This window comes from Sardina pilchardus, chromosome 1, assembly GCF_963854185.1.
Source record: "Sardina pilchardus chromosome 1, fSarPil1.1, whole genome shotgun sequence".
Taxonomy (NCBI): domain Eukaryota; kingdom Metazoa; phylum Chordata; class Actinopteri; order Clupeiformes; family Clupeidae; genus Sardina; species Sardina pilchardus.
In genome coordinates, this window is record NC_084994.1 from 26,611,227 (window position 1) to 26,626,226 (window position 15,000).

Here is a 15,000-nt window from a genome sequence, read left to right on the forward strand (position 1 = left end):
GAGGAAGAAGAAGAGAAATAAAATTGTAATAAAGCAGATGTGTGAATCTGGTATAGATGAGATCCCAGTGATACAAACGGCACAGTTCTGAGTACAGATCCACAGATCCACAGAGCCACAGAGTCACTGGTGTCTGGTCTTCTGTTCAAACTCAGTACACTTCTCTGGCTGTCATCATAACACTATTTCACAAATGCACTTTGCTTTCTTTATCTCTAGCATGACAATTAAGTTAAGCTTTGTGCCGCTTATAGCTTTGTGAAGATGGATGTTCTCCCTCTTTCTTTCTTTCTTTCTCTCTCTCTCTCTCTCGGTGTGTTTTTAATTCTTTTTCGCTCCTCTTTCTACTAGTTTTATTTATAGAGGTCATATTTTTCATCATTTTATTTCCTTTTTAACTCTAATCTTTCTATGGACAGTAAAATAGTGGCATATTTAAAGGCCCTCTGTGTTTTCAATTTGAAGCAATATACTTCCTGTTAAAGTTCAATTCACTTCACATTTATTGTCTTTCTCTCTCCTCTTTCTTCTTCTATCACTCACTTTTACTATCTTTCACTCTCCCTCTCTTTCTCTTATCTCCCTCTCTTCTTTCATCTCCCTCTCTCTTCTCTCCTCTCTCTCCCCCTTTTAATCTCGCTCTTTCTCTTTATCTATGTTTCTCTCTCCTCTCTATCACTCACTTTTACTATCTTCCACTCTCCCTCTCTTTCTCTCATCTCCCTCTCTCCTCTCTCCTCTCTCTGCCACTTTTACACTGTCTCTCTTTCTCTGTATCTCTTTTTTCTATCTCCTCTCACTCACTCACTTGTACCCTCTTTCTCTCCTCCCCCTCTCTATTCCCTCTTTCTCTCCTCTCCCTCTCTATTCCCTCTCCTCCTTTCTCTCCCTCCCTCCATCCCCCTCCCTCCCTCTCTTCCTTTCTCTCTCTCTCTCTTCTCTCTCCCTTCCTCTCCCCCTCTCTCTCCCCCTCTCTCTCCCTCCCTCCCCTCTCTCTCTCTCTCTCTCTCTCTCTCTCTCTCTCTCTCTCTCTCTCTCTCACACACACACACACAGGAGCTGATCAGGAAGGGAATCCCTCACCACTTCCGGGCCATCGTGTGGCAGTTGCTGGGCAACGCCACCGACATGCCGGTGAAGAACCAGTACTCGGAGCTGCTCAAGATGTCGTCGCCGTGCGAGAAGCTGATTCGCCGGGACATCGCCCGCACCTACCCCGAGCACGAGTTCTTCAAGGGCCAGGACAGCCTGGGCCAGGAGGTGCTCTTCAACGTCATGAAGGTGGGCAACAGTGTGTGTGTGTGTGTGTGTGTGTGTGTGTGTGTGTGTGGGCCTGGGCCAGGATTTGCTCTTCAACATCATGAAGGTGGACAAGTGTGAAGGTGTGAAGGTGTGTGTGTGTGTGTGTGTGTTTGTGTGTGTGTGTGTGTGTGTGTGTGTGTGTGTGTGTGTGTGTGTGTGTGTTATGTTGGTCTGGCCATCTGTGTGAGGTTGTGTCCAGTCTCTTCACATTAGTAAATCAGGCAGAAAGTCACTCTATCCCAGTCCTCAAAATGCAGATGCTACAATTTGGTTTTGGAGGTTTGTGTGTGTGTGTGTGTGTGTGTGTGTGTGTGTGTGTGTGTGTGTGTGTGTGTGTGTGTGTGTGTGTGTGTGTATGTGTGTGTGTGGGCCTGGGCCAGGATTTGCTCTTCAACATCATGACGGTGGGCAAGGCCATGTGTGAAGGTGTGTGTGTGTACGTGTATGCGTGTGTGTGTGTTTGTGTGTGACACAAAAGAATAGCTTACAGTAAAGCACTGCATTTTAGGACAAAGAAAATAGAGAGAGAGAGAGAGAGAGAGAGAGAGAGAGAGATAGAGAGTGGGAGAGAGAGGGGTAGAGAAAAAAGAGAAAGGGAGAGAAAGAGGGAGAGAGAGAGAGGCTCTGTTCGAATCGGAGGGCAGCTGTCTACTGCCTCCCTCCCTAGATAGAGAGCTCTCTAACTAGACATGACTTTAGATTAAACGCGTCGTTTATGGCTATGGCTATGGCTATGGCTATGGTTATTTAGCAGACGCTTTTGTCCAAAGCGACATACAAATAAATAACAATACAAATTAAATTAACAGTGAACAATTACAAACTAGGGAGAATAGTAATATTATCAGTAAAACAATAATTTTAAGCACTAACCTAATGAGAAATAAAACAGTGAAATGAGAATAACAATCAAATAGGTCACTCAGTTAATTATATATAATAATAATAATAACTAAAGCATGGTATGGCTAAATTTAAGGACAATAGCAAAATAAATTTCAAATTCTATCAATAGACAAATTATAACAACAATACTATTATACAAACCATAACACATCACAAACTCAAAGGACTAAGTGCATATTAAATAAATATGCCTTAAGACCCCTCTTAAAAGATCCAAAGCTGTTGCTGGAACGGAGAGCACTGGGCAACTCATTCCACCAACACGGAACCACTGAAGAATAGGATCTACAATTTGACCTAGCATGTATGGTCAAATTGGTTTAAAAATGAGCGTAGCACTCTAGAATCTTTGGTTAACACTACGGTATGACGTTAGCAAAAGCCTGACGTTAAACTAAATTAGCCTACGTAAGCTAGCAGGCTAACGGTATAAAATAGTTTCACTGGCAGCTAATATCTCAGACCAGGCGTTATTAGTGGGTACAACAATGGTATAACCAGGTAGTAAATCATTTATTTTCAATCTACTTTCCACAAATCCAAGCTAAATAACGTCACACAAATGACATTTCAACAGATTCGCCAGTCGTTTACCGATATCGGCAGCCATGTTTGTTTTGTTTACACAGATATTCAGACGTGGCCGCAAAGGATTATTGGTAGAAGGGAGCTTGAAGTGTACATCGAAGCTGCCTTCAAAATTGACCGTTATTCAGGAATTCTAAGATATCTTAGAAGGCAGCGAAAATCGTTTTTTCGGTTTCGAACGGCCTTCGCTGCCTTGCTCTCTAGTTAGATATCTTAGAAGGCAGCAGTTTTTCCCGATTCGAACGGAGCCAGAGAGTTGGGACGAGAGATGCAGCAGGTGACATGAGCGTGTGATGAGGAGGACAGGTGTCGAGCGGAATCTTATTACGGAGCGTCCTAGAGAGAGATGTCTCCTGTGTGACTCCAATTACGGACCCTCACTCACTCACTCACTCACTCACTCACAAGCACTCAGTCAACGCCTCCTCGCTTTCTCCAGCCCGTGAATGTACACTGAATAATGTCTGTTTTTTTTCTGTCTCGCTGTGTGTATGTGTGTGTGTGTGTGTGTACACGTGTGTGTGTGTGTGTGTGTGTGTGTGTGTGTGTGTGTGTGTGTGTGTGTGTGTGTGTGTGTGTGTGTGTGTGTGTGTGTGTGTGTGTGTGTGTGTCTGTGTCTGTGTCTGTGTCTGTGTCTGTGTGTGTGTGTGTGTGTCTGTGTGTCTGTGTGTCTGTGTGTCTCTGTGTCTCTGTGTGTGTGTGTGTGTGTGTGTGTGTGTGTGTATGTACGTGTGTGTGTGTGCCCGCAGGCGTATTCTCTGGTTGACAGGGAGGTTGGATACTGCCAGGGGAGTGCCTTTATTGTGGGTCTGCTGCTTATGCAGGTAAGGTGCCATGGCAACTAAATACAAATATACAAAAATGCAAATAACACAACACAACCAAACAGAAACCATGATATGACCCACAGAATTCATGATACCACAAGATTATAGTCACAATATAATATAAATATTGCCACCTTTCACTTTTGGGAGTGTTACACGGCATAATTATGAACTACTTGTGTAGGTGCATTGTAATAAGGCCAGGGCACAATACTTTTGCACAATAACATAATCAACACTGCCAAAATGCCCTTTATCATTCTGCCTGTTTGTTTATTATCTCTCATTCTCTCTGTTTCTCTCTGTTTCTCTCTCTCTCTCTATGTCTCTCTATCTATCTGTGTGTGTGTGTGTGTGTGTGTGTGTGTGTGTGTGTGTGTGTGTGTGTGTGTGTGTGTGTGTGTGAGCACAGATGCCAGAGGAGGAGGCGTTCTGTGTGTTTGTGCGTCTGATGCAGGAGTATCGACTGAGGGAGCTCTTTAAGCCCAGCATGGCCGAACTGGGCCTCTGCATCTATCAGTTTGAGTACCTGCTACAGGTAAATAACACTGAGTACTTGCTACAGGTAAATAACACTGAGTACTTGCTACAGGTATATAACATTACATTCTATTAGTTTGAGTACTTGCTACAGGTAAATAACATTGAGTACCCGTTACAGGTCAATAACATTGAATACCTGCTACAGCTAAATACCATTGAGTACTTGCTACAGGTAAATAATATTGCATTCTATCAGTTTGAGTACCTGCTACAGGTAAATAACACTGAGTACTTGCTACAGGTAAATAACACTGAGTACTTGCTACAGGTATATAACATTACATTCTATTAGTTTGAGTACTTGCTACAGGTAAATAACATTGAGTACCCGTTACAGGTCAATAACATTGAATACCTGCTACAGCTAAATACCATTGAGTACTTGCTACAGGTAAATAATATTGCATTCTATCAGTTTGAGTACCTGCTACAGGTAAATAACACTGAGTACTTGCTACAGGTAAATAACACTGAGTACTTGCTACAGGTATATAACATTACATTCTATTAGTTTGAGTACTTGCTACAGGTAAATAACATTGAGTACCCGTTACAGGTCAATAACATTGAATACCTGCTACAGCTAAATACCATTATCTCCCTCAACGATGGAATTCTCTTCTCTGATTGGCTGATGGGGTGGCCATTAACTTCGTATAACCTGCTACCTTTGAAGTAGTTCCCGTATTACACTTGAATATGAATTCGCCAAACTCGTTGCGAAGTTTAAATGAACTGTCACGTTGCATCCAAGCTGAAATACAGACGTGCAGAACCATAGTAACATTGTAGCATATGACGGAGGTGGATTGTAGCTAGTTGGATGCCATGTAGGCTATAAAAGCATAGTTACAAGTTGATCCTAAGTAGTGGGTGGGTAGTCGATATTGTTTGCATTACGGCCGTCTGTTTAATTGCGCTGAGACTGGCCTTGGTCTTGTGAGTTTTTCGCGGGGGTGGTATTTTTTAAGTGTAGCTGGACGAAGTAGACTCGTGACCTTGCTTTACTAATCTCTACTCGTGGTTTTTCTGGAGCTGCGTCTGCACTACGTACTGTAAGTTTATATCTGAGTAGTTGCATGAGAGCTTCGTGTTGTTAAGGGAATTGTTTATGTAGTTGTCATAGTGACAAGTTGATCCTAAGTAGTGGGTGGGTAGTCGATATTGTTTGCATTACGGCCGTCTGTTTAATTGCGCTGAGACTGGCCTTGGTCTTGTGAGTTTTTCGCGGGGGTGGTATTTTTTAAGTGTAGCTGGACGAAGTAGACTCGTGACCTTGCTTTACTAATCTCTACTCGTGGTTTTTCTGGAGCTGCGTCTGCACTACGTACTGTAAGTTTATATCTGAGTAGTTGCATGAGAGCTTCGTGTTGTTAAGGGAATTGTTTATGTAGTTGTCATAGTTACAAGTTGATCCTAAGTAGTGGGTGGGTAGTCGATATTGTTTGCATTACGGCCGTCTGTTTAATTGCGCTGAGACTGGCCTTGGTCTTGTGAGTTTTTCGCGGGGGTGGTATTTTTTAAGTGTAGCTGGACGAAGTAGACTCGTGACCTTGCTTTACTAATCTCTACTCGTGGTTTTTCTGGAGCTGCGTCTGCACTACGTACTGTAAGTTTATATCTGAGTAGTTGCATGAGAGCTTCGTGTTGTTAAGGGAATTGTTTATGTAGTTGTCATAGTTACAAGTTGATCCTAAGTAGTGGGTGGGTAGTCGATATTGTTTGCATTACGGCCGTCTGTTTAATTGCGCTGAGACTGGCCTTGGTCTTGTGAGTTTTTCGCGGGGGTGGTATTTTTAAGTGTAGCTGGACGAAGTAGACTCGTGACCTTGCTTTACTAATCTCTACTCGTGGTTTTTCTGGAGCTGCGTCTGCACTACGTACTGTAAGTTTATATCTGAGTAGTTGCATGAGAGCTTCGTGTTGTTAAGGGAATTGTTTATGTAGTTGTCATAGTTACAAGTTGATCCTAAGTAGTGGGTGGGTAGTCGATATTGTTTGCATTACGGCCGTCTGTTTAATTGCGCTGAGACTGGCCTTGGTCTTGTGAGTTTTTCGCGGGGGTGGTATTTTTTAAGTGTAGCTGGACGAAGTAGACTCGTGACCTTGCTTTACTAATCTCTACTCGTGGTTTTTCTGGAGCTGCGTCTGCACTACGTACTGTAAGTTTATATCTGAGTAGTTGCATGAGAGCTTCGTGTTGTTAAGGGAATTGTTTATGTAGTTGTCATAGTTACAAGTTGATCCTAAGTAGTGGGTGGGTAGTCGATATTGTTTGCATTACGGCCGTCTGTTTAATTGCGCTGAGACTGGCCTTGGTCTTGTGAGTTTTTCGCGGGGGTGGTATTTTTTAAGTGTAGCTGGACGAAGTAGACTCGTGACCTTGCTTTACTAATCTCTACTCGTGGTTTTTCTGGAGCTGCGTCTGCACTACGTACTGTAAGTTTATATCTGAGTAGTTGCATGAGAGCTTCGTGTTGTTAAGGGAATTGTTTATGTAGTTGTCATAGTTACAAGTTGATCCTAAGTAGTGGGTGGGTAGTCGATATTGTTTGCATTACGGCCGTCTGTTTAATTGCGCTGAGACTGGCCTTGGTCTTGTGAGTTTTTCGCGGGGGTGGTATTTTTTAAGTGTAGCTGGACGAAGTAGACTCGTGACCTTGCTTTACTAATCTCTACTCGTGGTTTTTCTGGAGCTGCGTCTGCACTACGTACTGTAAGTTTATATCTGAGTAGTTGCATGAGAGCTTCGTGTTGTTAAGGGAATTGTTTATGTAGTTGTCATAGTTACAAGTTGATCCTAAGTAGTGGGTGGGTAGTCGATATTGTTTGCATTACGGCCGTCTGTTTAATTGCGCTGAGACTGGCCTTGGTCTTGTGAGTTTTTCGCGGGGGTGGTATTTTTTAAGTGTAGCTGGACGAAGTAGACTCGTGACCTTGCTTTACTAATCTCTACTCGTGGTTTTTCTGGAGCTGCGTCTGCACTACGTACTGTAAGTTTATATCTGAGTAGTTGCATGAGAGCTTCGTGTTGTTAAGGGAATTGTTTATGTAGTTGTCATAGTTACAAGTTGATCCTAAGTAGTGGGTGGGTAGTCGATATTGTTTGCATTACGGCCGTCTGTTTAATTGCGCTGAGACTGGCCTTGGTCTTGTGAGTTTTTCGCGGGGGTGGTATTTTTTAAGTGTAGCTGGACGAAGTAGACTCGTGACCTTGCTTTACTAATCTCTACTCGTGGTTTTTCTGGAGCTGCGTCTGCACTACGTACTGTAAGTTTATATCTGAGTAGTTGCATGAGAGCTTCGTGTTGTTAAGGGAATTGTTTATGTAGTTGTCATAGTTACAAGTTGATCCTAAGTAGTGGGTGGGTAGTCGATATTGTTTGCATTACGGCCGTCTGTTTAATTGCGCTGAGACTGGCCTTGGTCTTGTGAGTTTTTCGCGGGGGTGGTATTTTTTAAGTGTAGCTGGACGAAGTAGACTCGTGACCTTGCTTTACTAATCTCTACTCGTGGTTTTTCTGGAGCTGCGTCTGCACTACGTACTGTAAGTTTATATCTGAGTAGTTGCATGAGAGCTTCGTGTTGTTAAGGGAATTGTTTATGTAGTTGTCATAGTTACAAGTTGATCCTAAGTAGTGGGTGGGTAGTCGATATTGTTTGCATTACGGCCGTCTGTTTAATTGCGCTGAGACTGGCCTTGGTCTTGTGAGTTTTTCGCGGGGGTGGTATTTTTTAAGTGTAGCTGGACGAAGTAGACTCGTGACCTTGCTTTACTAATCTCTACTCGTGGTTTTTCTGGAGCTGCGTCTGCACTACGTACTGTAAGTTTATATCTGAGTAGTTGCATGAGAGCTTCGTGTTGTTAAGGGAATTGTTTATGTAGTTGTCATAGTTACAAGTTGATCCTAAGTAGTGGGTGGGTAGTCGATATTGTTTGCATTACGGCCGTCTGTTTAATTGCGCTGAGACTGGCCTTGGTCTTGTGAGTTTTTCGAGGGGGTGGTCTTCAGCTAATTCAACTAGGAGTATTTAAAGTGGCTTTTGTACTGGAGCGTCAGCGGAAGCGTCAGCTCTCGTGTGAATCCGTCCTCGTGTGAAGACTTACTCGTGTCAAGACGAATTGAGTCTACCTGCGACGAGTCCACCGAGCAAGGACACAAGCAAGGCACCTCTCAGATAAGTTCACTCTTGTCTCACCTTGTCTTGTTATCTGCCATCCTACTGGTAATAATGTGCATTCAACATAAACAAGTTTATATGCGCTCTAATGCCGAAAGGCAACAAGCTTCAGATCCTACTTTTTCTATGGGGCTGTGGAATTGCCAATCTGCAGTGAACAAAGCTAATTTCATTCCTGCTCTGGCCTCACAGCTATCACTTCAGTTGGTTGCGCTTACAGAGACATGGATTAGGCCAGAAAATACTGCTACACCTGCAGCGTTGTCGACCAATTATGCTTTTTCGCATACCTGTCGCTCCTCTGGTAGAGGAGGCGGGGCAGGCTTTCTGATCTCTGATGACTGGAGGTTTACTCAGTTGCTACCGACTCAAAACCACAGCTCATTTGAATATCATGCCATCATGATAACTGAACCATACAAATTATACTTGGTGGTTATTTATCGCCCTCCAGGACAGCTTGGCAACTTTGTGAATGAGTTGGACATTCTACTGTCTGCTATTCCAATGGATACGTGCCCTCTGTTGATCCTTGGTGATTTTAACATTCATCTGGACAACTCCTCTTCAGTTGACTTCCTGTCCTTACTCTCCTCCTTTAGTATAACACGTGTTCACAGTCCTCCTACTCACAAGGCTGGTAAGGATCTTGATATGATTCTGCTACGTAACTGTACTGCAGACAACGTTTGGGTTAATCCTCTACATGTATCAGATCATTACTTCATTAGATTCTCTGTGCGTCTCCTTGATAACCCTACAGTTCCTGCTCCGACGATGTCATTCCGACGGAACCTCAGAAGCCTCTCAAGTGAACATTTTGCAACATTAGTAACTTCTGCTCTACCTATTCCAAGCTCATTCTCATCACTTGAGGTTAATGATGCTACAGACACTCTTTGCTCTACACTGGCATCCTGTCTGAATGCAGCATGTCCTCTTTCCACAAGACCCACTCGTTCTAAACCTCGCCATCCATGGCTGACAAACAGTATACGCTCAGTACGCAAGGAACTTAGAGCTGCTGAAAGGAAATGGCGTAAATCTGGAGATAGAAATGATCTTAGTAAATACCAGTCTATGCTATCATCTTTTTCATACACTGTCACACTTGCAAAAAGAACATATTATCAGAGTAAGATTGAGAACGCCACTGACAGCAGAAAACTTTTTGCTATGTTCAAGTCTCTTCTCAATCCTCCACCACCGCCATCAGCTACTTCACTGTCAGCAGATGACTTTGCAACATTTTTCACTGAGAAAGTTGCTAAGATAAGTGCTCAGTTTGATGACCCTATAAGAAGGACTCTGCCTGGTGTTAGCATGATGCCATCATTGGACTTTTTCTCTCCTCTTGATGAGGAAGCGGTCTCTCAACTGCTTCAGCGAAGCCGTCCAACAACATGCCCTTTGGATCCTGTCCCGTCTACTCTCCTGCAGTCTATAGCACCAGCTATTATACCGGCAGTCACACATGTATTTAATACTTCACTCAGTTCTGGAATAGTTCCTTCTTCTTTTAAACAGGCAAGAATTACGCCTTTGCTGAAGAAAAGTACACTTAATTCAACTGATGTGAAGAACTACAGACCTGTCTCCCTTCTTCCTTTCTTGTCAAAGGTTTTGGAGAAAGTGGTCTTCAAGCAAATGTGTGACTTCCTCTATCAGAATAACCTACTAGACCCTATGCAGTCTGGTTTCAAGAGTGGTCATTCTACTGAAACTGCTCTTCTATCTGTGACTGAAGCATTGAGAGTAGCTAAGTCCTCTGCTCAGTCATCAGTGTTAATTCTGTTAGATTTATCTGCAGCCTTTGATACGGTTAACCATGACATTCTCCTTTCTACACTATATGAACTGGGAATTTCTGGGAAAGCTCTTGACTGGTTCAAGTCTTACCTTAAAGGGCGTTCTTTTAGCGTGTCTTGGCAGGGACAGATATCAAAGTCTCATGACCTCACTACAGGAGTCCCCCAAGGATCAGTATTAGGGCCCCTCCTTTTCTCTATTTACACCACTTCTTTAGGTGGGATTATTCGCTCTCATGGATTTGAATATCATTGCTATGCGGACGACACTCAACTTTTCCTATCCTTCCCACCTGAGGACTCTAGTGTTTCCCATCGGATCTCTGCATGCCTGAAGGACATTTCAATCTGGATGAAGGATCAGCACCTTCAGCTTAATCTTTCCAAAACTGAGCTCTTGGTGTTTCCAGCAAAAACAGCTATTCCCCAACAGATCAATATCCAGCTTGATTCATCCTCACTGACTCCAACCAGATCGGCACGTAACTTGGGTGTCATAATTGATGACCAACTTACTTTCTCTGAGCATGTTGCCTCAATTGCAAAGTCATGTCGGTATACCCTGTACAACATTAGGAAGATCAGACCTTATCTGACACAAGATTCCACTCAGCTTCTTGTACAGGCAATGGTTATCTCCAAGCTGGACTACTGTAATTCTCTGTTAGCTGGCCTACCTGCTTGTGTTTTAAGACCACTACAGATGATTCAGAATGCTGCAGCACGACTGGTCTTCAATCAGCCAAAAAGGACACATGTAACCCCTCTCCTAGTTACTCTCCACTGGCTCCCTATAGTAGCCAGAATTAAATTTAAATCTCTCACTCTGGCCTATAGGACACTGACTGGATCTGCTCCCAGCTACTTCAGTTCTTTAATCACGATGTACATTCCCAACCGCCCATTGCGATCTTCTGAGGAGCGTCTGTTATGTCGACCAACCATACATGCTAGGTCAAATTGTAGATCCTATTCTTCAGTGGTTCCGTGTTGGTGGAATGAGTTGCCCAGTGCCCTCCGTTCCAGCAACAGCTTTGGATCTTTTAAGAGGGGTCTTAAGGCATATTTATTTAATATGCACTTAGTCCTTTGAGTTTGTGATGTGTTATGGTTTGTATAATAGTATTGTTTTGTTATAATTTGTCTATTGATAGAATTTGAAATTTATTTTGCTATTGTCCTTAAATTTAGCCATACCATGCTTTAGTTATTATTATTATTATATATAATTAACTGAGTGTCTTATTTGATTGCTATTCTCATTTCACTGTTTTATTTCTCATTAGGTTAGTGCTTAAAATTATTGTTTTACTGATAATATTACTATTCTCCCTAGTTTGTAATTGTTCACTGTTAATTTAATTTGTATTGTTATTTATTTGTATGTCGCTTTGGACAAAGGCGTCTGCTAAATAACCATAGCCATAGCCATAGCCATAGCCATAGCCAAAAGTAGCGATCTTTCAAAGTTAAAGTTGATCAGAATCCTGGGATATGCCCGCTTGACAACGGGAGAGATAGAACTAACGACTGGCTTTTGGCCGTAGCAACCAGCCATTTAGAACTAACGACTGGCTTTTGGCCATAGCAACCATCCATTTAGAACTAGTAACGGCAGTTTTGTCCTGCAAGTAGAAAGTTGATATGTGGCGGAAAGTAGTCCCTGCAGTCAAGACAGTTTTAGCGATGTTAACGGACGCAACGGTGGAATAAAACTATTTTCTAAATATACATGTTATGAATACAAACGGGAGATAAGCGGGATAACGGCCTTCGAGGTCGACCGGTTCGATGGAAATAATGGCACGGCGGAGGTAACTCCGTCTCCGTGCTTCGCACGTCGCCGGAGTTCTAGACCTCCACCTAGCCATTATTTCCATCGAACCGGTCACCTCGTCGGCCGTTATTCCTTACTTGAGTACTTGCTACAGGTAAATAATATTGCATTCTATCAGTTTGAGTACCTGCTACAGGTAAATAACACTGAGGGCCAGATGTACTAACGTTTTGCGCACATTTTAGGCGTAACGTGCACGTAATAGCATGGCGATGGTATGTACAAATCGGCCGCAATGAGGGAAACGCGCAGACTGCCTGCCGTGGGAGCTGAGAATGGCTATTTGCGCTTTTCCGTGTCATGCATATTAATTCCTGGGCGGATCAGCTGAAAATGGGTGTAACTCGCAAGTACAGGGGAGGAGAGGTGCTAATAGCGATTGATTAAGTATTCCGCCATATGAAAACAGCGCACGTCTATTTTGCGTTGAAAAACTTCCGCCTTCTGAAAGCAGGTGTAATCCAAATTGCGGTTAAATTCATCTATTAGAAAAACGTTTGGAGACAGCTGAATCAATATTGAGAGCATCAGTTTTCTTCATTGTACTATGTCAAAAGCAACCTTAACTTTTGTTTGCCTCTCTAAAATCGTGTTTTCTCTTTCACGACATAGCCTACACTTCCCAATCTGTGCATTAAGTCATATAGTCTACGTGCAGTAAATAGTTCACAAGTAGACTATTTTTTAAAGTGGATTATTAGAACTACTAGGCCTACTCTGTTTGTCGCAGCTCGTTGACATCTCTTTGTATCATGTATGATCGCTAAACTTTTCTTTTTAATGTTGCAATATTCAACTGCGCTTGTAGTTCGAGCTCTACACACGCAGTTAGCGTTGTAGAGGGGGCGGGAACGGGCGGGGATGACCGCTGTTAACGTAATGAAGTGACAGCTTAGTAAATTCCGCGCAATATAGCAAAGCACAGCGTTCGCAGTCTGCGTATACAAAAACTCGCTGTTAGCGCTGTGTTAGTACATCTGGCCCTGAGTACCTGCTACAGGTAAATAACACTGAGGGCCAGATGTACTAACACAGCGCTAACAGCGAGTTTTTGTAAACGCAGAATGCGAACGCTGTGCTTGGCTATATTGCGTGGAATTTACTAAGCTGTCACTTCATTACGTTAACTGCGGTCATCCCCGCCCGTTCCCGCCCCTCCACAACGCTAGTTGCGTGCGCAGAGCTGCTGAACCACAAGCGCAGTTGAATATTGCAATATTAAAAAGAATCCAAGTTTAGCGATCATACATGAGACAAAGAGATGTCAATGAGCAGCGACAGACAGAGTAGGCCTAGAAGTTCTACTAATCCACTTAAAAAAATACTTGTGAACTATTTACTGCTGGTAGACTATACGGGTATGACTTACAGTAATGCCTGTCTAACAGATTGGGAAGTGTAAGCTATGTCGTGAAAGAGAAAATACGATTTTAGAGAGGCAAACAAAAGTTAAGGTTGCTTTTGACATAGTATAATGAAGAAAACTGATGCTCTGAATAGTGATTCAGCTGACTCTAAACGTTTTTCTAATAGACGCATTTAACCGCAATTTGGATTACACCTGCTTTCAGAAGGCGGAAGTTTTTCAACGCAAAGTAGACGTGCGCTGTTTTCATACATAAGGCGGAATACTTAATCAATCGCTATTAGCACCTCTCCTCCCCTGTACTTGCGCGTTACACCCATTTCCAGCTGATCCGCCCAGGAATTAATATGCATGACACGGAATAGCGCAAATAGCCATTCTCAGCTCCCACGGCAGGCAGTCTGCGCGTTTCTCTCATTGCGGCGTGTTTGTACATACCATCCCCATGTTTATACGCGCACGTTACGCCTGAAATGGGCGCAAAACGTTAGTAGCCTACATCTGGCCCTGAGTACTTGCTACAGGTATATAACATTACATTCTATTAGTTTGAGTACTTGCTACAGGTAAATAACATTGAGTACCCGTTACAGGTCAATAACATTGAGTACTTGCTACAAGTAAATAACACATTACATTCTACCAGTTTGAGTACCTGCTACAGGTATATAACATGACAAGATTTGGGAAAGATTCTTGAAAGATTGTAGTCTTTTAACTAATGCCCCTCATTCAAGCTTTACTCAAAAGACTACAATCTTTCAAGATCCCTCCCAAATCTTGTCAATGTAGGCTTAAGATGAGTATGTAGGGGTTAATCAATGGCTGGAGTGCGCCTTCAAAATAAATCTGGCTGATGTGAATGTGTGAGGCAGTTCTCAGGCTGTCCACTAGGTGTCAGTAGAAGTACACAGTGCAGGGGGGGGTCTGTGAGTGGTGGCTTGTGCGTGGTTCCGGCCCACTGCGTTTTGATCTTCTCACCACTAGAAGTGAACTTTGATCAGATGGATGTGCAGGGGCTCTGAGGCGAGTCCGGCTCTTCTGAGGCAGTCTCCTGTTATCAGTCTCCGGCCCCGGCACCATATCCCTCTCTCTCTCTCTCTGTCTCTCTCTCTCCCCCTCTCCCTCTCTCTCCCCTCTCTCTCTCTCTCTCTCTCTCTCCCCCCTCTCCCTCTCTCTCCCCTCTCTCTCTCTTTTGCTCACTCCCTCTATCTAACTATTTATCTCTCCTCTCCCTCTCCCCCACTCTCTCTCTTTTGCTCTCTCTCTCATTTACAGTTTCTGTACTTTTGAAAAAGAGGACATTTTGTTGCCTGACTTTCCTTTCTTCATCACGTAACTCACTCATCTCGTGTCTCCCTCCATCCTTCTCCTCTTTTCTCTCCCTTTCGTGTTCTGTTCTTTCCATCTCTCTCTCCTCTCTCCGTCCTTCTCTTTTACCATCTCTATGCATCCCTCTCTATTCCCTCTCCCTTCCTTCATAGCAATGAACACATTCTGTCTATTTTTTCCTTAGTCTCTATTCATCTCTCAACCCTTCTGCATCTCTGTATATTTGTCTGTAGTCAATCCATTTTCTTCTGTCCTCACCGTTCTTCCTCCTCTGTGTGGGTAGCTTATTTTTGAGTTTTTGAAAAGAAG

The 15,000-nt window shown here is 43.2% G+C and overlaps 1 protein-coding gene across 1 annotated transcript in view; it reads left to right on the forward strand.

Annotated features, from left to right (window-relative positions):
- evi5l (ecotropic viral integration site 5 like) overlaps positions 1–15,000 on the forward strand; it is a 53,817-nt gene that overhangs the window by 5,425 nt on the left and 33,392 nt on the right. The window contains exons 3-5 of the mRNA XM_062533354.1: positions 1,057–1,281; positions 3,546–3,620; positions 4,036–4,161. Coding sequence (XP_062389338.1) covers positions 1,057–1,281; positions 3,546–3,620; positions 4,036–4,161 — 426 coding nt within the window. The remainder of the gene's footprint in view (positions 1–1,056; positions 1,282–3,545; positions 3,621–4,035; positions 4,162–15,000) is intronic.